We start from the raw sequence: 25946 nt of genomic DNA on the forward strand, positions 1-25946 counted from the left end.
ACTCTATAAATACACGACACATCTCCCGCATTTCCGCAAGAGAAGGGGGCAAAGTGAGCCGAAGAACAACACCCTTTCCGACAACCAAAAATGCCACACGATACTTATTTTACCGGGCGAATTTATTGCAGTCCATGAGGACCTTGTTTTCCCACTGTTAATCGCGGAAAAACGACGCTAGTCATGCATACATCCCCAGCCCTCTCACTCCTAATACTAACCAGCGTTACGTTAGAACCGGCAAAGGGTAAGAAATTTGACCTCAGCAGTCTCATGACATCTTCAGAAATTTCAACACATTGAAATACCCACCGCTCACCTAAATCATTCTACGCCCTAAGAAAGATCGCTACCATGCCTCTAGGCGCGCAGTCCGGAGCCGTGCGACTGCTACGGTCGCAGGTTCGAATCCTGCCTCGGGCATGGATGTGTGTGATGTCCTTAGGTTAGTTAGGTTTAAGTAGTTCCAAGTTCTAGGGGACTGATAACCACAGCAGTTGAGTCCCATAGTGCTCAGAGCCATTTGAACCATTTGAACCAGCTACCATGCCACCAAAACAATTCTTATTTTAGTATTCTTTAAGTATTTTATAATACAACGCGGCAGTGCAACAAAATGGATTTTAAATGGACGACGACGAATATGACGATTGAATAAACACTGCAGTTTCTGTCCCTAGTACATAAAGATGCGAAACACCATTCAAAACACTCGCAGCTATTGAAATGCTGATTCGAGTGGTGACGTGAATAAAATGGTGGACGATATCGAGCAGTTTGTCGAAAATTATTTATATAGAAAGACATTTTAAATTACAACAACAGATTTTTTCCGAAAAAAAAAACGAAAACATATTGCTTACGGACTTCCGGTCTTCAGTTTTTGGTAAATGTCAGCGGGAGATCGAATTCTCTAACAAAATTTGACGAGATCGAAACTACAGCATTATTGGACTTTTCTGCGTACACCACTTAACACGGAATTCTATTAACACGAAAAACAATTTCGGTCTCCTCAGTTTCGTGTTAAGAATTTTTCATCATACTCTTCTTAGAAAATGTCCTTGTTCTTTCTAAAATGCTCAGAAATAGTTATATTTATCATACGTTACCTGGCACACGCAAATAATTTTGCTTTACCGACACTCATTCAGCGCATAATGTGTATTGTGTGAATGCATATTTCAACCGAGAAATGCATTTTTGGTTTGAAGTTTAATTTTTTGTTTTATTCGTTAAAGTTCAGTTTAGCAGCTATTTTCTGTTTTCAGCATTTGGTCATAGCTCTATTTTCGCACCATTAAAAACATTAGCTCGCTGGAAAAATAATTTTTTTATGTGCTATTGAGGGTGCAAGCAATCAACCTGTTTGGTAGGGTATAAGGTCTGACTACTGCGGATATTTTTCAGCGTACAGCACATGAACTGAACAGTTGCTTCCATTTGCCAGACCATAACAAAACATTATGTCTGCCGTTTTCTCTGTCTAGTAATAAGCTTACATTGTGACGGCAAGTGCGAAAATAAAACTCTTCATCTCAGCGTAGCACCTGCAACCTACGTTCTTAATTATTTGCTGGATGTTTCCAATCTCTGTCTTCCTCTACAGTATTTGCCTCTACAGCTTCCTCTAGTATCATGTAAGTCATTCCCCGATGTCTTAACAGATGTTCTATCATCCTACCCCTTCTCCTTGCCAGTGTTTTCCACATATTCCTTTCCTCTCCGATTCTGCGCAGAATCTCTTCTATCCTCATTTCATCAGTCCACCTAATTACCAATATTCGTCGGTAGCATCACATCTCAAATGCTTAGATTTTCTTCTGTTCCAGTTTTCCTATAGCCCATGTTTCACTACCACACAATGCTGTGCTCCAAATGTACATTCTCACAAATTTCTTCCTAAAAGTAAGGCTAATGTTAGATACTAGCAGACTTCTGTTGGCCAGGAATGCTCTTTTCGCCATTGTAACTCTGCTTTGATGTTCTCCTTGCTCCGTCCGTCATGGGCTGTTTTGCTGCCTAGGTAGCAGAATTCCTTTACCTCATCTACTTCGTGACCATCAATCCCCATGTTTAGTTTCTTGCAGTTCTTATTTTTGCTACTTACTTCGATTTACTCGCATTCCATATTCTGTACTCATTAGACTGTCATTCCATTCAGCAGATCGTGTAATTCTTCTTCACTTTCATACAGGATTACAATGTCATCAGCGAATCGTATCATCATATCCTTTCACCTTGAATTTCAGTTCCACTCTTGAAACTTTCTTTTCTTTCCATCACTGCTTCTTCGATGTATAGATTGAACAGTAGGGGGAAAGACTAGATCACTAGGATACACCCTTTTTAATCCTAGCACTTCGTTCTTGGTCCTCAATTCATATTATTCTTTCTTGTCTGTTGTACAAGTTGTACATACTTGTTTTTCTCTATAGCTTATCCCTATATTTTTCATAATTTCGAACATCTTGCACCATTTGATATTGTCGAAAGCTTTTTAGAGATCAACAAATCCTATGAACGTTTCATGAATTTTTTTTAGTCTTGCTTTCATGATCAACAGCAACGTCAGAACTGCTTCTCTCATGCCTTTATCTTTCCTAAAGCCAAACTGATCGTCATCTAACACATCCTCAGGTTTTATCACCGACACGTAAGTCGTCCCATACGATAATATACAGAACGATGGAAAAGAAAATTAAAGGTAAAACTGCAATGTAATAAAAATATTTGACAGTCTAATCACAACACAGCCTGGTTCCGGCAGAACTAATGTATGCTCTGCACTTACCCAGAACTGTGAATACCGTTTACAGTAACAACACTAACAAACGTTTACTGCACGCTGTATCCACAGACAGTAAAGAAGGAGTGTGTCCTTATTTGCTCACTGCATTCCATACTTTATTCGTAGTAACAAAGAGCTTGTAGGGATGTGTTTCACACTAGCAAAGATAAACAAATGTTCATAGCTCTTAAGGCACGCATTCTGGAGCCTGTATTTAGTGGACTTTTTGTCTTGTTTTTGGTTCATATACCTCCTCTCATTTATACTATATTCCAGTGACACACAATTAGCGCACAAGGCGTTATTTTGGCAATGTCATACAGTCCAGGGTGTAAAGTTACGTTCTGATGTGTTAATTTGTAAAGATTCCCTATTCAAACCCCCAACCCCTAACCCCCCCACAATCCCTCCTCGTATGATGACGTTAGTCGGAACACAAGCTCCGATATGTCAGAAAACCTGCAATGGCTTTGTCAATGATTCATAACATTCCCAAGTTAGCTTTTAATGATTTAAGGATTAGGGTCAGATCCTCGCTCCTCTCGAATCCCAGACCATTGCCTCCATAGGAGGAACTTGCTCGTCCATTGCCTCCATATGAGAAACTCCCTGGCTGAAAAATCTGTGCACTAATCAACATTCCTGTATTCCATTAGTGAAGTAAAAGAACAGCCAATAGCTTCTTCAGATCAGTAACCGTAAATTTTTTGACTGGAATGCGTTAAAGTTTCCCGAATGTTATATTTATTGTTGCTTTTCTGGTCCTCAGTCCAAAGATTACAATCAAGAACAGCTGACAAGATGAGAAACATAGAAGTAGATATCCTCGGTGTAGAAAAACAGCTTAAATCACTTAATAAAGGCAAGGCCTCCGGTCCAAATTGTATACCAGTCAGGTTCCTTTCAGAGTATGCTGATGCAATAGCTCCATATTTAGAAATTATGTACAACCGCTGGCTCACAGAAAAATCCGTATCGAAAGACCGGAAAATTTCTCAAGTCACACCAATACGAAAAAAGGACCATATTACTAACGTCGATTCGCAGTAGGGTTTTAGAACATATACTGTGTTCGAACGTCATGAAGTATCTCGAAGAAAACGATTTATTGACACAAAGCACGGATTCAGAAAATATCGTTCTTGTGAAACACAACTGGCTCTTCATACTCATGAAGTAATGAGTGCTATCGATAGGGGATGTCAAATAGATTACATATTTTTAGATTTCCATAAGGCTTCCGACACCGTTCCTCACAAGTGTCTTCTAACCGAACTGCATACCCATGGAATAATGCCTCTTGTGCGACTGGATTCGTGGTTTCCTGTCAGGAAGGTCACAGTTCGTAGTAATAGATGGAAAGTCATCAAGTAAAAGAGAAGTAATATCCGGCTTTCATCACGGAAGTGTTATAGGCGCTCTGTTGTTACTGATCTATGTTAACGACATAGGAAACAATCAGAGTAGCTGTCTTATATTGTTTACACATGTTGCTGTCATTTACCGTCTTGTGAAGTCATCAGATGAACAAAACGATTTAGATCAGATGTTTTTATGGTGCGAAGAGTACGAAAAGAAATCAGCTAAATTTCGATTACGCGATAAGCCACACAAATCTGAAGGCTGTAAATTCAGTTAAATTCTTAGTACAATTACAAATAACCTAAATTGTAACGATCACGTAGATAATGTTGTGGGTAGAGCAAACCAAAGACTGCGATTCAATGGCAGAACACTTAGAAGGTGCAACGGGTCTACTGAAGAGACTGTTTACACCATGCTTGTTCGCCTTATTTTGGAGCATGCTGTACGGTGTGGGATCCGCATCAGGTGGGACTGACGGATGACATCGAAAAACCTCAAAGAAGGACAGCTCGTTTTGTATTATCACGAAATAGGGGAGGCACAGACATGATTCGTGAATTTGAGTGGCAGTCACTATTTTTATCGTCCATCTTTCACTTCCATTCATGGATGCACTCCATACAAGTACTTACACAAAATACCTCCTCACACTTAAATCTGTACTCGATGTTTACAAATTTCTCTTCTTCAGAAACGCTTAACTTGGCATCGCCAGTCTACGTTTTGTACCCTCTCTACTTCGACCATTATCAATTATTTTGCTGCCCAAATAGCAAAACTCATCTACTATTTTAAATGTGCCTCATTTCTTAATCTAATTCCCTCAGCATCACCTGATTTAATTAGACTACATTCCATTATCCGCGTCTTGCTTTTATTGATCTTCATCTTGTATCCTACTTTCAAGACACTGTCCATTCCTTTCAGCTGTCTTCCAGCTCCTTTGCTGTCTCTGACAGAATTACAGTGTCATCGGCAAATCTCAAGGTTTTTATTTCTGTTGCCTGGATTTTAATGCCCACTTAATTTTTTTTTCTTTCCTTTACTGCTTGCTCAGTATACAGATTGAGTGACATCGGGGATAAGCTACAACCCTGTATAACTCCCTTCTCAACCACTGCTTCCCTTTCGTGCCCCTCAACTCTTATAACTGGCATATGGTTCCTGTACAAATAGTAAATAGTCTTTCACTCCCTATATTTTACACCAGCCACCTTCAGAATTTGAAAGAGAGTATTCAGGGCAACATTGTCAAAAACCTTCCATAAGTCTACAAATGCTAAAAACGTAGGTTTGCCTTTCCATAATTTATCTTCTAAGATAAGTCGTAGGGTAAGTATTGCCTCACATGTTCCAGCATTTCTACAGAATCCTAACTGATTTTCCCTTCTACAAATTTTACCATTGTTCTGTAAAGAATTCGTGTTATTTGCAACCGTGACTTATTAAACTAATACTTCGGTAATTTCACACCCGTCAGCACCTCCTTTCTTTGGAACTGGAAGTATTAAATTTTTCTTGATTTATGATGATATTTTGCCTGTCTCATACATCTTGCTCGCCATATGGAAGAGTTTTGCTATAGCTTGCTCTCCTGAGGCTATCAGTAGCTCTAACAAAATGTTTTCTGCTCCCGTGGCTTTCTTCTGACTCAGGTTTTTCAGTGCTATATCAAATTCTTCATGCAGTGTCATATGTCCCATCTCATCAATATCTACATCCTCTTCTATTTCTATATTATTGCCATCACTTACAGGGAGCCGGTACAATGCATCTCCTCCATGTTAAATTTAGCAAATAGAAGGAACATTTTTTCTATAACCATTAAACATATTGCTCTGAAATTTGGACTACGTGTTCAGTGACTATTTCTCTACAAAGTTATAATGCCATGTTAAGAAATATTTATTGGTTTTTGTTTTACAATTTTTTAAGCATATGCTTATTTTTTCTGTTAAATTTTACACTTTTTGTTCTATAACTCTTGAATTATACAATATTTTTTTTTACAATTTGATATAAAAATGAAGGAAAGGAAGCAAACAATATTGTTATAAATTTCATTGATGTACTGTTTGCAGTTTTTGAGAAAATGTTCCTCAAAGATGAAAATTTTAAAGTTACAGGAAATGGCTTCCAAAGTTTTTTTAATACATTCCTGGCTCATATGATGGATTATTAGTATCCTCGTCTTTTTCCAGTGTTAATTTCCTTTCACTGGTCTTTTTTTCCCTTTTGCTTCATGTAGCAGGCTTTTGTCTCTTCTTCCTGCACCTCTTAGCCTTTCTTCATCAATTAGGCACATTGTGGAAATGGTGTTGTGTCCTGGTTGGAAATCCAAACGTTTCAGCACATCACATTTGACAATGTTTCCTTCATTGTATGTTGCCAGTGCATTATACACTCGAAAAGGCAATGTCTTTATCTGAACAAACACTCTTTTGGGAGTCCAAATAGAAATTAAATTACTTACACTTTCATTTGTATTTTGTGTTTTCCCTTGCAAACACTTTTCCAATAAACTTGGCTGTGATAAATCTCTGAATATCGGCTTAATTACATCAATTACAGCATTTGTCAAACTTTTTTATTGACATATTCCTTTCCTGATTGGTACTTACACCACGAGTCATCACCTGTGGGGCACAGTGCATGTTGATGCAATATGAAAAAGTAATGCCCATACTTTTCTCCTCATATGTTCAACGCTTCTTGTATTTTGCCTAATAGCACACTCATACTGCCTTTGCAATCTATTAATTGCTTCATCTGTCAATCTTCCTCTTCCTCCAAGGGTCTTACTATCACTATGCTTTTGGGATCCTAATGTTTGCTTTAGTTAGCACAAGCGATCCCGCATGCGCTTCTGCACATGTCCAGTGCACTCCTGTTTTTTAATGTGAATTTCATTGCCATAATGTTTGAGTTCCTCTACAGCTTTATTTCCCTTAGAATCACCATCTCCTAGATAGTTATGTGTATCATACACTATACCACTCCTGTGATCTGGAAAAAATTGCTTTCACTCTCTCTACTTCCATCGCACCACTTGTACCGTGAAAATTTGCTTCACTACTTTCACTCTTTTCGGCCTTGGTATTTCCCTTAAATCTACAATGTTTTGAGAGAACAGCAACATTTATTACTTTGCAACTGTCTCCACTGGTAGCTGTCACAACTCCATTTAGAAATTTATACCCCTAGGTTGCCATGTTCCATCTAAAGCAACAGTTAAATCTCTACAATTCCCATCATCTGCCACAGCTTCTTCAACTGTTTCTTCATTGTTGCTTGAGAAATATCTTCAGCAGAAGATCGCATCAATTCATTATAAAATCCAAACTTGGTTGGTGATTTCGGCAAGTTCATAACTCCACATAACATTGTACCTGCAGCTCTGCCCTTGCCAATGCAATGGAAGCCATGCACTAGCTTAACATTTATATCATACACCTTCTTTCCACTATTACCACTACAAGGAATACTGTTAGAACTAGAAAACGAAACTTCTGCATCCCATTTGTTACACTTCAATAACATTTTACATGCAAAACCAATGTGTGAAATTATTTTCAATTCCAGTCCTCTTTCATCGCAAACTTGGCATAATACGTTATGTTTAAAAAAATCAGAGATGAAGAAATTGTAAATTATTTGATTCATATAATTACTGTCACTTTCATAGTTTCCAATTTTTCTTTGCAGTCACAAAGTTTCTTGCTGGAAGAAGTTATATCACATTCATTTGGAGTAGTCGTTGAAGCAGTCTGAGCAGAATCTCCCTTCGAAACAACAAAATATTTCTTAAACACTCGATTGCTGAAACGGGGCATATTAATATCCACAAACCAAATACGTAAAACAGGTAAGAGCAAAATTCGTCCAATACGCAAAATTGAACAGCTAAACAGCTTGAAGCAAACTCCACAAGTCAACGCACACGGTTTAGCGTTTATGTTTAGCGATATGAACAGTCACTTGTCACAGAGATAAAGCCATACAACGTTGGAAAACGAAACACTGTCCAATTCCTCAAAGATACCCAGCTTGCAGCCAGCGGGCGGCGCCGTCAGGGGTGACACACCAAGTTGCTACAACCGTTTAAGCGGCGCGTCAACTGTGCAGCGATAAAAAACACATTTAGAATTCACTTAGAAGGGTGAAACTTGATTTGTTTTATTCAGAAAACTCCAAATCATTTTTTAATGGAAAAACGAAGAAACGTCGATTTTGTCATTTTCATCGTTCCGGCACCCTTGTGTAGACCTTATACATACTCCTTCCCCCTTTCTGCTTTCCCTTCTTTACTTAGGACTTGTTTTCCATCTGATCTCTAGATATTCATATAGGTGGTTCTCTTTTCTCGAAAGGTCTCTTTAATTTCCCTGTATGCGGTATCTACCTTATCCCTATGATATATGCTCCCACATTCTTAAATTTGTCCTCTAGGCATTGCTGCATATCCATTTTGCACTTCATGTCGATCTCATGTGTTAGGCGTTTGTGTTTCTTTTCGCCTGTTCATTTACTGAATTTTTATATTTTCTCCTTTCGTCAATTAAATTCAATATCTCTTCGGTTACCGAAGGTTTTCTACTAGCTCTCGTCTTTTTACCTACTTCATCCTCTGTTGTCTTCACTATTTAATCTCTCAGAGCTACCCATTCTTCTTTTACTGAATTCCTTTCCCCTGTTCGTGTCGATCATTCCCTCATGCTTCCTCTGAACCTCCTTACAACCTCTGCTTCTTTCAGTTTATCTAAGTCCGATCTCCTTCAATTCCTACGATTTTGCAATTTCTTCATTTTTAATCAACAGTTGATGACCAATAAATTGTGGTCAGAATGCACATCTGTCCTTCGGAATGTCTTACAATTTAAAACCTGCTTCCTAAATCTCTGTCTTACCATGATATATTCTCTCTGAAACCTTCCGTTGTCTACAGGTCACTTCCACGTATAGAGCCTTCTTTCATGATTATTAAACCAATTGTTAGCTATGATTCAGTTATGCTCTGCGCAAAATTCTACGAGGTGGCTTCCTATTTCATTCCTTACCCCCAGTCCATATTCACCTACTATTTTTCCTTGTCTTCCTATTCCTAATGTCGAATTCAAGTCCGCCACGACCATTCTATTTATACAGTGTATACAGTGGTAAATGTTTAGATAGTGTTGGAAACTATTTGTCTATATGATAATGTATTCACATTTGTGTTGGACTTACTGTTTAGCGGGACGTTGGTACCCAGGAAGACGACGGCGATGTCGTATTCGGAGTGCACCGTCGCCGACGTGGTGATGATGGTCACGCGGCTAGGCTCAATAATGCTGAGACTGGTGAGTCCAAGTCTCACCTCCCACGTGCTGAACCTGTCGCAGCAAAAGAAGGTTACAGCACAGGTTAGCGTGACGAAGTAAGAATATACTGACTTAATAGTATTCAGGAGAATTTTCTTCCTTCTTCTTCTTTTAGACAGCGTAGACCATTGTAGGCTCTGCTGTACTCAAACTTTGGCAACTTTATGTCTGTTTTACTTTTGTGGCCAGATACTCTTCCTGTCGCCGAAGTTGTTTGTTACCTCAGGGAGGGAAGACGTGTGCTCAACTTATCTGTGGATCGTGTATCTTGTATCTGCAGAGGGCGTAAAAACGCCACGAACCGTCACTGTCGGCACAAATGTTAACTGTGCTAGCTGGCGGTGGCTCGACTACATATCCGGGGAGCTGAACCTCGGAAGAGGGAAAGGAAACTCGACATTCAAGTCGATCTACCGGTAATGCAAAGAGTCTGAACAATGCGTAGAGATAAGCATAGAGAAATACACAAAACGTCTCCAGCGCGAGGAACTGAACAACCAAGCACCAGAAACAAAGCACGGTGCGAGGTGAACGCTCCAGCCAAGGAAGTGTAAATCAGATTAAAAACTCAGTGCCGGTCTATCGCTGCCGACAGGTAAACTCCTGGGTCAGTGACTCTGCCTATAAAATGCTTTGACTGCGCCTTCAGTGGCAGCTTGGTGCACTATTCTGCAGTGAAACCTACGCTATATCTACGTCCACATCTATGTCCACAGGCGGGAATGCTAATTCTGTCACCCTTGTAAAGGCCACAGAGCGGCGGGAGATGGTGCACGCTGGAGTAATGGATGGTCCGTCTGCATCAGTGGGCATGAGAAGAAATCCACAGGCGGGCGGCAAAAGGAAGGCGCTGGTTCCAATTCCATGTAGTCCGAAAAGGGAGTCGCGGGATCAACACCACACTGCCCTATTCTGTTGGTGAAAGGATGGCAATGGAAACGGTGAGGGCGGTATGCACGCAGTATCAATTTAGTCCACGGGTAGAAATATGCCATGACCGACACCGTCGCCCTGCTGACACGTAAACCCATTTATGCGAAGCAAGAGCTGTTGAGGGCTCTGTGGAAGGGGCGGGCACGGGTGGAGTGGAGGCTTCTCTCTAGGCACTTGGCCCACCTTCAGAGCAGAGTGTGAGAGCATAGTTACTCCGCATTCTGTTTGGGCAGTTTCTGCATCTGCTCGTGCTGCAGCTTTTGCTGCCGTTCCTGGAGGCGCAACTGTTCCTACTAGCACTGCAAAAATGCCATCTCCGTGATGGTCACCAATTAAAACTACAAAAGAAAGAAAAGGAAAAGCGTCACACGCATAACAATATCCTACCTCGCTACTTTTCCACCAGCACAGAGGTGACACCTCCGCAAAACCGCCACACTCGGCACAAATTGTTGCAAACTTTACTAGCCGACTACTAATCCCGTGACCTGAACCCTCAGAAGAAGGAATGAAAATTCTATATTTGAGCTGATCTATCGGGGGAACAAAGTCTGAACACTGCGTATAGACAAGCGTGGAGGAAAACACAAAACGCGCGATGTAAATAGCACTGAACATACAAGTAAACGGAAATAATGGAGGACACGTCCGAGGTAGTTTAAATCACTGTAAGAACTGTTCAACCATGTGTTTAACTGTGTAAGAATTCACTTGAGTACGAACAACTGCTACAATTCCGCACTGCATTGATAATGAGCTGACTTAGGTCGAAATCTGATCTGCGTTGTGACTATAAATGTCATATTAAAACAACTTAATTCCACGACTGATTGCTGCTCTATCTAACCCAATCGAAGCATTGTTCGACATTTGAGTAGGAGCGATGCTATTATTCGATGATGGTAACAGGAATTGGTGAACCAAGGTTGAACTGCATGCTAGGTGGGTAACCTTAAGTCTGTAAGTTGTCTTAGTGTCCTGTGGTTAAGTACAGAAACTATAAAACTATAGTGCCGTGTATTGTAATTATTATTGTGTCTCCCAGATTGATTTATGTTTGTTTGTGTCGAAATCATTTAATTGTTAATTTCTTGTTTGAGCTCTGCTTGTAGAACTAAATTGGGGTAAAAACTAAGTTCTGTTTAACTGTTCTTGATCTATTGCAAGAAATTTTATGTATATTTGTTAAGCTGAACTCACGAATGCACAACCCCCAGTCCTAATCCAATGACACTGAAATGCTATGTATCCATATATAAATAGTGGCAACTAGAATAGCAACACCGGGAAGGATAGAAAATAATGAAACTTCCGACAGGTTTTTGAGTCTGAGATAGTAGGGGACTGGATGTAGAGCTATGGGCTGGTAGTCCAAGAAGCCTGCTGCCAGCGCCGCTCTGTCGAGGCAGTTCTTGCCGAATGACTGTGGGAAACCTGGATGAAAACTGTTGTCTCGCTTGACAAGAGCATTCTAGTTATTGTGGTCTTCAGTCCTGAGACTGGTTTGATGCAGCTCTCCATGCTACTCTATCCTGTGAAAGCTTCTTCATCTCCCAGTACCTACTGCAACCTACATCCTTCTGAATCTGCTTAGTGTATTCATGTCTTGGTCTGCCTCTATAATTTTTACCCTCTACGCTGCTCTCCAATACTAAATTCGTGATTATCTGTCGTTATTTCCACCGCCTCTTTGATCACAGACTCTCAGATCCCTTTGGCACTGTACTGCACTATGACCTGTTCGAAGTTGTCATAAGGTGTGTCCTTCATTGTTTCTCTGTTCTGCAAATTTCATTTAAAGGAACTCTTTTTGTACGTTCCATCCAGTGCCGCATGATAATGCAGAGTGTTTGGTCTATCTACAACTAACACTGCAACGCGTAGTCGGTTTTAATGGACGGCACCGTATTTTTAATTCTGCTATTATTCGGAAAAACACGGTTCATTTACCCCTCTATATAGCCTTTTTCCAGAGGTATCGAGCAGGAGTTATAGATCGGTAGGTCAATAGATAGGCTGTTTCTCTCAGATACTCGACCTGTACACCAGGATGGGTAGCACGAAGCTTTAATTTGGCAAAGTCCTACAGCTCCATAATTACTCTGTGGTGCGATAACTTGGAAATAAATGTTACATACGTTACCCTAAGTTCCATCCCCTCCCAAAAAGCGAGATACATAGAAACAAATACGAAGTAGGTAGACTACACATCTCGTCTATGGCGATGTCGTCAGAGTCTGAACACAAGCTTTGATGAGACAGTAAATGTGTAATGGCATTGTCAAGGAACGATTTAGTTCCAGAATTCACATGTAACGACTTAAGGATAAAGACCAGACCCTTACTCCTGCCAAATTGCTGTCCACTGTCTCCGTATGAGGTACTTTCTCGTTCAGGGATGTGTGTAGCGCACAACATTCCTCGACTTCAGCAGTGGAGTAAAACATCTACCAGAAGCTTCTTCAGAATAGTAATTTGTTGATTTCAGTGGAGAGTTCTAGGTATGTGCTACAGTTTCTCGCACGTTCTTATATGGTGTCGACAACGATTTGTTTTTATAAGTGAACTAGCCACACATCCCGGCTTCATACGGTTATTTACGACGGACGAGTTGTCGGGGTTAGCGGTAATGCCGCCACCGCGCATGACTATGAATAAATATCAGAGAACAACTTTGACAATTTAAGCAGGGAAGTTCTCGGGAGTCCTGAATGTTGTCTGTTCCGTAGTTAATGGCGCTTGGTGTGATTTCTCAGGGTAATGAAGGAAGAACATCATGGTTTGTTTGAAATGTTTATAACCAATGTAATAGGATCTACCTGAAAGAGAGAGAGAGAGAGATCGTCAGGGACTTACATCTCTTTTTCTTTCTCTTATTGCGTTAATGCACATCCACACTAAGCATTCTGCGCTAATCTCTCCGCATGGTGGTACATCAAAGAGAGGAGAACGCATGCACTCTGTTTGAGTGGAGTGCATCGCACTTTGCAGAACTGTGCTTCCAAAGAGTTCTTCCATTCACCACTAGATGTCAATGACATTTATTTATTTATTTATTTATTGTTCCGTGGGACCACATTTAGGAGAAGTCTCCATGGTCATGGAACGAGTCAATACATGAAATTATAACACGATTGTAGAAACAGATAAAATGAAATATAAGAAACATATTCAGGCGACAAGTCGTTAGTTTAAATAAAGAAAATCAAGAATGTAACACTGGAATTTGCTTAATTTTTTAGCTCTTCCAGGAGCTCCTCGACAGAATAGAAGGAGTGAACCATGAGGAAACTCTTCAGTTTAGACTTAAAAGTGTTTGGGCTACTGCTAAGATTTTTGAGTTCTTGTGGTAGCTTATTGAAAATGGATGCAGCAGAATACTGCACTCCTTTCTGCACAAGAGTCAAGGAAGTGCATTCCACATGCAGATTTGATTTCTGCCTAGTATTAACTGAGTGAAAGCTGCTAACTCTTGGGAATAAGCTAATATTGCTAACAACAAACGACATTAAAGAAAATACATACTGTGAGGGCAACGTCAAAATTCCCAGACTATTGAATAGGGGTCGACAAGAGGTTTTCGAACTTACACCATACATAGCTCGAACAGCCCGTTTTTTAGCCAAAAATACCCTTTTTGAATCAGAAGAATTACCCCAAAAAATAATACCATATGACATAAGCGTATGAAAATATGCGAAGTATACTACTTTTCGTGTTGAAATGTCACTTATTTCAGATACTGTTCTAATGGTAAATAAAGCGGCATTTAGTTTCTGAAGAAGATCCTGAACATGGGCTTTCCACAACAGCTTACTATCTATCCGTACACCTAGGAACTTGAACTGTTCCGTCTCGCTTATAACATGCCCATTCTGTCTGATTAAAATGTCAGTTCTTGTTGAATTGTGGGTTAGAAACTGTAAAAACTGAGTCTTACTGTGATTTAGCATCAAATTATTTTCCACAAGCCACGAACTTATATCATGAACTACATTATTTGATAATGTTTCAATATTACACACAAGATCCTTCACTACCAAGGTGGTGTCATCAGCAAACAGAAATATTTTTGAATCACCTGTAATACTAGAAGGCATATCATTTACATAAATAAGAAACAGCAGTGGCCCCAGCACCGACCCTTGGGGAACGCCCCATTTAACAGTGCCCCATTGGGACTGAACATCATTACCACTCTCAATATTGCGGAGGATTACCTTCTGCTTTCTGTTCTTAAAGTAGGAGGCGAACCAATTGTAAGCTACTCCCCTTACTACATAATGTTCCAACTTCTCCAGTAATATTTTGTGGTCAACACAGTCAAAAGCCTTCGTTAAATCAAAGAAAACACCTAACGTTCGCAACCTTTTATTTAATCCGTCCAAAACCTCACAGAGAAAAGAGACTATAGCATTTTCAGTTGTTAAGCCATTTCTAAAACCAAACTGTACATTTGACAGCAAATTATGTGAATTTAAATGCTGCAGTAACCTTGTATATACAACCCTCTCGATAACTTTAGCAAACACCGATGGCATAGAAATAGGTCTATAATTGTCAACATTATCTCTGTCTCCCTTTTTATAAAGTGGCTTCACTACCGAGTACTTTAATCGGTCAGGAAACCGACCACTCCTAAAGGAAAAGTTACAGATATGGCTAAGTACTGAGCTAACATACGTGGAACAATACTTCAGTATTCTGATAGATACCCCGTCATATCCATGAGAGTTCTTGGTCTTTAGTGATTTAATTATTAACTCAATCTCCCTCTTGTCAGTATCATGGAGGAGCATTTCAGGTAACAGTCTCGGAACACTTTTTTCTAAGAGCGCTATATGATTCCCTGTTGGGACTAGGTTTCTATTTAGTTCACCTGCTATATTCAGAAAGTGATTATTAAGTACTGTACATATATGCGACTTATCAGTAACACGGACATCCCCACTATGCACTGATTCTATATTCTCGACCTGTCTCTGCAGACCAGCCACTTCCTTTACGACTGACCATATGGTTTTAATTTTATCCTGAGACTTAGCTATTCTATCTGCATACCACATACTTTTTGCCTTCCTAATAACTTTTTTAAGCACCTTACAGTACTGTTTGTAATGGGCTGCTGCATTTAGATTTTGACTGTTTCTAACGTTTTGATATAATTGCCACTTTGTTCTACAAGATATTCTTATCCCTTTAGTCAGCCACCTAGGCTGCCTGTTTGTGCTGGTACCCTGTTTTGAACGTTCTAACGGAAAGCAACTTTCAAAGAGCACGAGAAAAGTCTTGAGGAAGGCATTATATTTATCGTCTACTGTATCAGCACTATAAACATCTTGCCACTCTTGTTCCTTGATAAGGTTTACAAAAGTCTGTACAGCAACTGGATCAGCTTTCCTAAAAAGTTGGTAACTATATTTAACATGTGTTGCAGCACAAAAATCTTTTAGACTTAAAATTTGTGCATCATGATCTGAAAGGCCATTCACCTTTTTGCTAACAGAATGCCCTTCTAATAATGACGAATGAACAAAAATATTGGTTGTTCTACTGTTCCCTTGCACACTCGTTGGAAAGAATACGGTTTGCATAAGATTGTATGAATTAAGGAGGTCTACCAGCATCCTTTTCCTTGCACAATCACTTATACAATTAATATTGAAGTCACCACATATAACTAACTTTTTGTATTTCCTATAAAGTGAACCAAGAACCTCCTCTAGCTTTAGCAAAAATGTTGTGAAATCGGAGTCTGGGGATCTATAAATAACAACAGTAAGAAGTTTAGCTCCACTAAATTTAACCACACCTGCACAACATTCAAACACCTTTTCAGTGCAGTACTTTGAAACATCAATTGACTCAAATGGGATACCGTTTTTCACATACATGGCTACTCCCCCACACCGCAAAGAGCTCCTAGAAAAGCTGCCAGCCAACCTGTATCCTGGTAAAGGAAGCCTCTGAATTATCTCCTTATTTAAGAAGTGTTCAGATATACCAATAATTTCAGAGTCAACATCTATAAGCAGTTCACTAACTTTATCTCTAATACCTTGTATATTTTGATGAAATATACTAATTCCCTCATTAATCGGATACCCAAGCTTTGTAGAAAGTGGTTTCTTTGTTAGAGAGACTTCCCTTAAGCAGGAATACCTATCAGCTGACTTCAATCTAAAAATGCTTTTCACAGCAGCGGTGGAATTTAATTCGTCGTAGTTGAATGAAGTATTTAAAAATTATATACGCATTCGTTCCTCATAAGTCAGTCTATTTATCAGTGAAAACCATATCAATATCCCCCCCCCCTACAGTAGATCCTGATAGAACAGCGACTAAGCACTTCATTTTGTATGTCGATAGATAGATGATAGAAGAGAGAGAGAAGATAGAACGCAGAAGACGGATAAATGATAAGTAGGCTAATACGGTAGATCGTGTTGCGCTGTGTCAGATGAGGGCAACTGCCGGTCCCTCAAGGCAGGAAGAGTGCAATTAATAGTATGTTGAAGATGACTTCATACAGGATTCCAGTCCCTGTCATGAAGTTGATAAGTAGGAAGCTTGTCGAAACATTGCTTCAAGGCAGTATTGTTTTAAGGTAATAACACAGAAATATTCCGTCAGTGCAATTCGACTTCAAGTCTTACAATAGCAAATGAACGTAGTCTTTTTTCGAATAAGCATGAGACCACTTTCTGGATCTTGGCGTTGGTACATTGGTTTTACTCACCCGGAGGCGCAGTGCCCTGCTGTTAGGGCGACAGAGGCGGAGATCAGCGACCCGCCACACATGTAGGAGTTATCCATGATCATGGACGCCTGGTGTGGGAACTGGCCGAGTGAGGCTGGGGCACCATTTACAATGCGGCCAGCAGCCTTTTCAGCCTTTGGGTGTCCAGCTGAAACAGGCGGAAACTGGTCATGGGTTGGCAGTTTAGTTAAACACTGAAGGAAGGGTTTGGGAATATGACAAGTTTTTGTTCTGGTTGTATCTATATATTCAGATAAAACTTGCACAAGTCACACAAAATGTACACTGCCCAACTTAGAAAATGAAATATCACAAAGAGGTGGCGGGATGACAATATAGCTTCATACACATAGAAACTATCGGCATGTACGTAAATGACAAGTGGAATGGCCACCAAAGTGTTTGCTGAGTGATCACTAAGAAGAACACTGAGATGCTGTATACTCGCGTGAGACACCGTTATGAACAGCTGAAAGAGTTTGAAAGGGGCCTCATTGTTGGTCTCCATTTGGCCGGCTTGTCGAATCGTGTAATGTCTGAATTTGTGGGGCATTGAGGTATGACAGTGACCCGAAATTGGCCTGCAAAGGAAATGTGAGGGTAGGCATGCTTGTCTTCAATCCTCTGGTCGACAACTTCTGACCATCTCAAGCGACGACCAACTTGTGAACCGAGCTGATTGTAACGCCTTCGTATCAGCGCCTGCCATCCGAGCACAGGTAATAGACCCCCTCCAACATTCTGTGTCATCCCAGAGGTTTGGTCAGTGACCAGCGATGACCACAACATAGTCATTTGCGTCTGGAGGGGAACCTTTCCCAGGAACACCACTTCGTTCAAAATGATTCAAATGGCTCTGAGCACTATGGGACTTAAATTCTGAGCGCCTAGAACCGCTCGGCCACACCGGCCACACCAATTCGTCGTCATGGGTTATCTCTCAGGTGACAGTTGCTTGGTGCCAACTTTCAACAAGACAATGCTCGTTTAAATATGTCATGTGTCACTGTGAACTGTCTGCCTGATGTTGACGTACTACCGTGGCCAGCAGGACCCCCGGATCTGCCCCTGACAGAACATTTATGGGATTTGTGTGGATTTGCGGACCAGCTTGTCTCTCGGAGAGGATGCAATGGCTTTGTGACAACCTTCCCAACAGACTCACTGCTTGCATCGAGGCGAGAGGGGGTGCAACGTCACACTGATACACGGGCCATACTGACAAGTTCTTTATAAATTTGACTTCAAATTGTAATCGCTCCAATAACATCACAAACTCTCTCAACCCATGAAGTTTGAGCTTCTGTCATTTATTCACGCAGTGTAATTACTGTTACCGACTTTAGGATCAATGTTTTTCGTGGGTCCAGGACTTATGTGCGGTAAATTTTTGTGTGATGTTTTCCCACCGTGCCTAATTGGTTGTAATTTCCAGCGTTAACCTGTTTTTCCAATGAATAATTTATTCTCAGTCTCTAAAAAAAAAATGTAGCAAAAGTAAAAGCTACTTATTCCTTTTTTATTGGTACCTGCAGAAGAATCTCTCTTCCTTTATTTTGTTCCCATTTTCCGTCTCTTATATTCTATGTAATGGATTTTCATCTTCATCGTCTTCTTCCTCATTTGGGGAAAAATAGGGATCCTCATGACTGTAATCGGAATCCCAATGTTTTACAACCCCGTCTTGCTTTTCTTCTTGTACTTCCCTCATTCTCAAATACTCTAACACGAATTCATTGACAATCTGACGCATACTGTCTTCTTCATCATTGGATGGTCCTTTCCATTATTCTGAAGACACGATAACGCTTAGCCCACTGGTACTTACAAAAATAGTTTGCCACGTTCATAGAGCAAACGTATACAGTGAAATGTTGCGCATATTTTCTCAGTGCACGAAAATGCTAAAGCACCTAAGCAATGCATATACTGATGATGCATATTCTTTTCGTAGACAGATTTCTTTAAACTCTAACCATACGCTTATTTGGAGCAGTTCCCTTGCTTTCAACTGCGTTGTTGACACTCCAACGATTATCCATGGCCGTTCCCTCTGGATTCCACTTCCTTGCTGCAATCTTGAAGCTCTTTGTGCGACCCTAACATTCAGTGCCGCCGGATATGGAACAATAATTTGTAACTTACCACTACAGTATATATTACATATCATTAGTGTTCTAGTTAACAGCCATCGATGTTTTTGTTAATCATCCTTTCGCTATGTAGCTTTTATTTAAGAAAACGTCTACGGTCGCCGTGCACCTAAACGCCATTTGGACTCTGATTGTCGAGCTGTTAACACGTACTGTGGAAATGGCTGACGCCGCTTCCCGCCCCCTAGCGAGAAACTAGTTGTTCTCCCCATTTTTCACAACATTACAGAAAAAAATCAGCTATTAAGTTTCTGGAGAACTTGTATTTACTGACATTAAGGGCTTGAGATAAGTGAGATGTTTGGTTTAATCGGTGGCGCGGGACAACGGTAACTGGATATTGTGTAGACCTTTGGTTCCAGTTTCGGTGGAGTCTCCTTTTCTGTTTCTTTCTTTTTTGTTTAGTTCGAATATCTACATCTTTTAAATATAAAATGCGTCAAATGTATACTACCTACAACATATCTAATCATCATTTTTTATAAGTAATGCAAGTCTTCTTCTCTCTAATTACGTATCACACGCAAAATTCCAGTTTTCATTGCAAATGTAATTTCTTAACCATCGACATTTTATAAAGAATTGTTAACAATTAAATTTTTGCGAAAAACGTAAATATACTCTTTATCTAGACTACCTTCATTGTTTTATATCACAAATGTGGTCTCACATGAGCCATTAGCTCTAGTACGCCTAGCAGCTTAAATGCATTGTTATTTCTCGCAACAAATCCCTTAATTTGGTTTCAGATCCATTCTATCTGGCTTAAACTGCAGTTGTACGACAGAAACTGTAAAAAAGCAGCATTTGTACGGTGTGCTCGATGCAACGAAAAATATTTTCCATGTTTCTGGTGGAAACTAGAACGATATATCATAAAAGACCAGGAGAAAATGTGGCACTTGGGTGGTTTTGAGGATTTTGTTGTTGCTCGCCTCGTTATCAACGTAGCAGATGTCCGTTCCAGCACTGAAATGTATACGACCGATCATAAATAATACCGTCTGCGGCTTCAATATTCAACGTTTCTGTGCAATCCCTGCGATTTGCTTTTACGTCACAGATCACTCAGAAAGACTGCTCGTAGTTTAGATTAGCAATTTTCATCACTCTTGTTTTTAATTACAGTACTATGCCAGTTAAAAACGAGGTCATGTTATGTTTTCAGTCTGCAACTGTTCACATCACATTAGGTTTGTGGGACCAGCTGGCTAGCCAGTGCTGTAGAAGTTAAATGTACAGGCAAAACTGTTGTCCCGTATTATCGCTGAGTCGATGTGCGCATAATGTACAGCATAAAACGTACAAATCCTTATTATCGTGTCTGACTATACTGCAGACAGTTTGGCTTCCCCTCCACGTGAAATGAAATCTAATGAGGTGCCAGCAAACTCGGAACAATACATATTGTAATGTTTGCATCGGGTTCAATCAAGGTGAACGCATTATAGGCGTGAGCACAACAGACATTACTGTCGGTTACAAATGTCCTATTTTTTGGCTTCGCGAAGGGAATCTTTCCAAGGCGGGAGACATTACTGGACGATAAATAACAACCAGCCAGTGTTAAAATTAGGTAACGTGCATGAGCGGCAAAGAGAGTGGGTCAGTACCCAACACGTCCCAGATTATATGATATATTTTCAGAAATAGAGGAATGGATGCTCGTAACTCATACATAATCTTTTTTTAAGTTCCGTCTATTGACCAGCCTTTTAAATTAATTTATAGTGGCGTGCGCCATAATTTTTAAAATGCAGTAAAATTTAAAATATCCTCCAGCATCATGTTGTAATTATAAAAAAATGGCTCTGAGCACTATGGGACTTAACTTCTGTGGTCATCAGTCCCCTAGAACTTAGAACTACTTAAACCGAACTAACCGAAGGACATCACACACATCCATGCCCGAGGCAGGATTCGAACCTGCGGCCGTAGCAGTCGCGCGGTTCCGGACTGAGCGCCTTAAGCGCGAGACCACCGCGGCCGGCATAATTATAAGTATTGTCATTGCCATATTTTGTATTACTTGTATTCAGCCGCTTTTGGTAAACATCCGACGTCCTTTTTATCCAAGGTTGTCACTTCCCGGATTATTTCACGGTTTCTTTATATTCAGGACTTCACCTGATGATGTAACTAACGTTACGAAACCTGTCGTGCATTTGAAGTAAGGCAACCATGCAACTGCAGATGTGGTTTTATTCGTCAATCAAATCCAATACAGACATGATTCTCTATCCGACACAACTATCAGGCATTCGTACATTAAGTGACATTATTAGAGAAAAACACAAATGGAACCTGGTGAATTAAGTAGCGATTAAAGTATCCGGGAGGGAACTTAGGTAATATTTAGGTAGTGCAAAAATTCAAATTGCTCCAAGCACTATGGGATTTAACATCTGAGGTCATCAGTCCCCTAGACTTAGAACTACTTAAACATAACTAACATAAGGACATCATACATATCCATACCAGAGGCAGGATTCGAACCTGCGACCGTAGCAGCAGCGCGGTTCTGCATTGAAGCGCTTACAACCGCTCGGCCATTAGGAAGTGCAGCGAGGTGATACAAGTCATGCGACAGCGATGTGCACATATATACAGATGGCGGTAGTACAGCGTGCAGAAGGTATTGGGGGAGATGTCATTTACACTCAAGCGATTCATGTGAAAAGGCTTCCGACGTGATTATGGCCGCATGACAGAAGTAACAAATTTCGAAAGCGGAATGTTAGTTGCAGCTAGACGCACCGGACGTTCCATTCCTGAAATCGTCAGGGAAGTAAATATTCCGAGATCCACAGTGTTAAAGTATGACGAGAATACCAAACTTCAGGCATTGGCTCTCACCATGGACAGCCCATTGGCTGACGGCCGTCACTTAAGGACCGAGAACAGTAGCGTTTGCATAGAGTGTTCAGTGCTAGCAGACAAGCAACAATGTGTGAAATAAGCGCAGAAATCAATATGGGACGTACGACGAACGTTTTTGTTAGGGCAGTGGGGCGAAATGTGGCGTTATTGGGTTATGGCAGCAGTCGACTGATTCGAGAGCCTTCTCCAACAGTGTGACATCGCCTGCAGCGCCTCTCCTGGGCTCGTCATCATATAGGTTGGTGCGGTTCGAGTATGGTACAGGCTGGACGAAACCATGCACCCAGGTTGTCAATAAGGCACAGTGGAAGCGATGGTGTTTCCATAGTGGTATAGGCTGTGTTTGCATGGAGTGGACTGCGTCCTCTGCCGCAACTGAATCTATCATTGACTATAAATGGTTATATTCCCCTACTTGGAGACCACTTGCAGCTATACATATACTTCACGTTCCCAAAGAACGATGGAATTTTCATGGATGACAATGCCCTACGTCACCGGGCCACAGTTGTTCGCGACTGGTGTGAAGAACATTCTGGACAACTCGGGCGAATGATTTGGCCACTTAGAATTCCCGACATGAACCCCATAGTATATTTATACCATAATAGAGAGGTCAGTACGTGGACAAAATCCTGCACTGTCAACTCTTTCGCAATTATGGATGGCTATGGAGGCAGTATAGCTCAATATTTATGCATTGGACTTACAACGACTTGTTGCTTCACTACGCTGGGCAACACGATATTAGGAGGTACCGAATGAGTCACCTCACTGTAGAGACACATTAAGAGAATGTCCAAGTGTTGTACGTGCAAGTGCTGATTCATCGACGCAATAATTAATTCCTGCTCGGAAGACGACCAGAAAACGTCGATATGTAGTAACAACGTGGCATCTATGGCAGAACCAGCAGAATGAATGATAGCTTTGAGAACAATGTGAGTCTCCCACCAAGAGCAAGCTGTGGGACTGGGCTGGCGGATCCATTAAATCCCAATGGTTAATCTCAGAGGGGTTGCTGATGATGGCGCTAGCTCGCCCGTCATCCATTCTAATAGCTGACGCACGTGGATGCGGAATAGTTAGGGGCTGCTATGGGTTGCCTAGAACTCCGGTCCTAGAGAAGTGGCGGTGTCGTGGTTGACTACCGTAGGTCATAGACATATAATTCTGCGACAGGGCCTGCCAGAAGTACATAACTTCCTTAACCCTGAGCTGCCCTAGTGGTAAAAATAAAAAACTGCCAGTAAGTCATCTGTTGCGAGATTAGTGGAGATGTTCAACAAATGAAGGACCAGTCTGTAAGAGTTTTGGGTGTTTTTCTTTCTTATATGACATTCAATTTAAGCAGTTATTGAACGTACTTGAACTGCCTTACATATCTTGAGGCGAATACTTAGTTCCAGTTGTATACAACTTCCTGTTGCTTTGTGGAAATACGACCCGCAGAGCATTCCAAGTGGCATATACTCCTTCTCAATCCTATGTGATATTGGTCCGACACACATGAGTTATATCGCAGAATCGGTTGCATTACGAGTGTTCTGTATGTAAAATACTTCGAAGGCTAACTGCAGTTTCCCTATATTCTATCACTGAACTGAACTCTTAACACCTGTTTTACTTACAACTGAGCCCATACGATGACTCTGTTTAACAACTCGCAAACTGTTACGCCCATATATTTGTGTGAGTTTATTGGTTCCGGTCATGAGTCATTGATATTGCACAGGATCTGGTAAAAACTCCTCCCGTGTTTCAAATGTGGATACCGTCAAAGATAGAAAGATACGGAGTTTTATTTGTGAACAACAAATACTATGCCATTTTAAGATAGTACGTGTCGTCTTCCATTGCTGACACATTAAGGAAGCCTTAAGGAGCTGTCCATTTTCGTGTTATTTCCTGTGTAATGGCAGCTACTTCCTGGGTGATTGCCTACTTCCGTGCTTGCAGAGTTGTGGGTATATGTTGGTGCACTTCAGCCTCCAAGCGTCCACAAAGGAAAAAAAGAATCAGAAAGTAATAAATCAGGTGACGTAGGGGGCAGGCGATTTCTCCTCAAGAAGAGAGAAGGCGCCTGCTGAAAATGGCATGTACGCTACTGATCGATACCTCGTCCACATCAGTAACCCCATGAAAACTCACACAGTGGCCTCTGCAAAAACAGGAGGTCTTTTTGCCGGACCCAATATTTATACTTCCTGTTCCCATTTTGTAAAATTCCCAATTTCAACGTTCTGAACATTTAAGGTTCCGATTTTAGCACAGCTTTGAAGTCTTATTAATATCTGACATGATTTTGTGTGGCATTTTACACACTGTACTTCATTAAAGGTAGAATATCATCTACATAAATCTGAGATAACTATTAAATTTGACTGCCAGGTAATTAATATAACAATATTAACAGTAATGGTTTCCAAGCACTTCCCTGCGGCATGCTTGGAGTTCTACGTCTATAGGTGACTGTCCTGTTAAGGTAACATGATGTGCCCTCCATACTAACAAATTCTCAAAAAATGTTCAAATGTGTGTGAAATCGTATGGGACTTAACTGCTAACGTCATTAGTCCCTACGCTTACACACTACTTAACCTAAATTATCCTAAGGACAAACACATACACCCATGCCCGAGGGAGGACTCGAACCTCCGCCGTGACCAGCCGCACAGTCCATGAGTGCCGCGCCTTAGACCAACAAATTCTCAAACAAGATACGAGTCTCACTTTATATCCTACACAATAGCAATTTCGTTATTAACTCTTTGTGTAGTAATGAGAAAGAAGGATTTCTGAAGTCAAGAAACACTGCATTTGCCTCCATACATGGCTATCAGTATGTTATGTAAGAAGGGCGCATTCCGAGTTGACGAAGATGCCAGCTGTATTAATCGGTAACTAAAAGAAACATTTAACCTAACAACCAAATAAGCACATTCAGTTGATGGTGGACAAGAGATCAATCGCCTCGGAGGGATCTTACGATGTAGTTCCTGAAGGAGATGAATTTTTTTGCGTTCTCAATGACCGAACGCGCTTACCACGTCATACCGCAGCGTCAAGTACGTAGCAAAACAATAGTACGATTTATCCATTCCCCACACTTCTTATATTATCATTTTGTTAGCGTTGTCCAGAGTTTGTTTGCTTTTTGTCAGTTTCTTCTTACATATGTCGCAGAAAATCCTTGCTCCACATTGAGTTCACTGTTGTACTTTTGTTTCTATCAATCTATCTATAGTTGTGAGGATAGAGCCCCCAGCTTTTACTTATAGTACTAAAGGCACCAGGATACTACACATGTGCCGCAGAGGCATGACACACTGTGTTTTCCGCTCAGAGGACCTGGCGGAAATAACAACTGATCGATAATGTAGGGAGGCAGGTAGCAGCGTGCGAAGATTCTACAGTTATTTCATGGGTACTTTGTATAAGACCTTGGACATGAATAACACGTATGCAAAGAACGTTTGCTAGAATGACCAGGCAGAAAAGACTTAAAGGAGATTTTATGTACTGAACTAGTGTATGTGCAGATAATTTTAAAATTTATGTTAGTTTCAACAAATATGATTTAGAACATCGTATCATTTCAGAACAGATAGATGTACAACAGCTAAATAGTGATAGGCACAATATGGCGTTAAGCAATGACACACAATTTGCGACGTATGACTCTGCTGCTACGAGAAATACGT

General features: G+C 40.7%; 1 protein-coding gene across 1 annotated transcript in view; it reads right to left on the reverse strand.

Annotated features, from left to right (window-relative positions):
- The window catches only part of LOC124595831 (brachyurin-like), a 52035-nt gene that overhangs the window by 22824 nt on the left and 3265 nt on the right, over positions 1 to 25946 (reverse strand). The window contains exons 3-4 of the mRNA XM_047134728.1: positions 17189 to 17357; positions 9383 to 9528 (exon numbers count right to left, since the gene is read on the reverse strand). Coding sequence (XP_046990684.1) covers positions 9383 to 9528; positions 17189 to 17357 — 315 coding nt within the window. The remainder of the gene's footprint in view (positions 1 to 9382; positions 9529 to 17188; positions 17358 to 25946) is intronic.

This window comes from Schistocerca americana, chromosome 2 (assembly GCF_021461395.2).
Source record: "Schistocerca americana isolate TAMUIC-IGC-003095 chromosome 2, iqSchAmer2.1, whole genome shotgun sequence".
Lineage (NCBI taxonomy): Eukaryota > Metazoa > Arthropoda > Insecta > Orthoptera > Acrididae > Schistocerca > Schistocerca americana.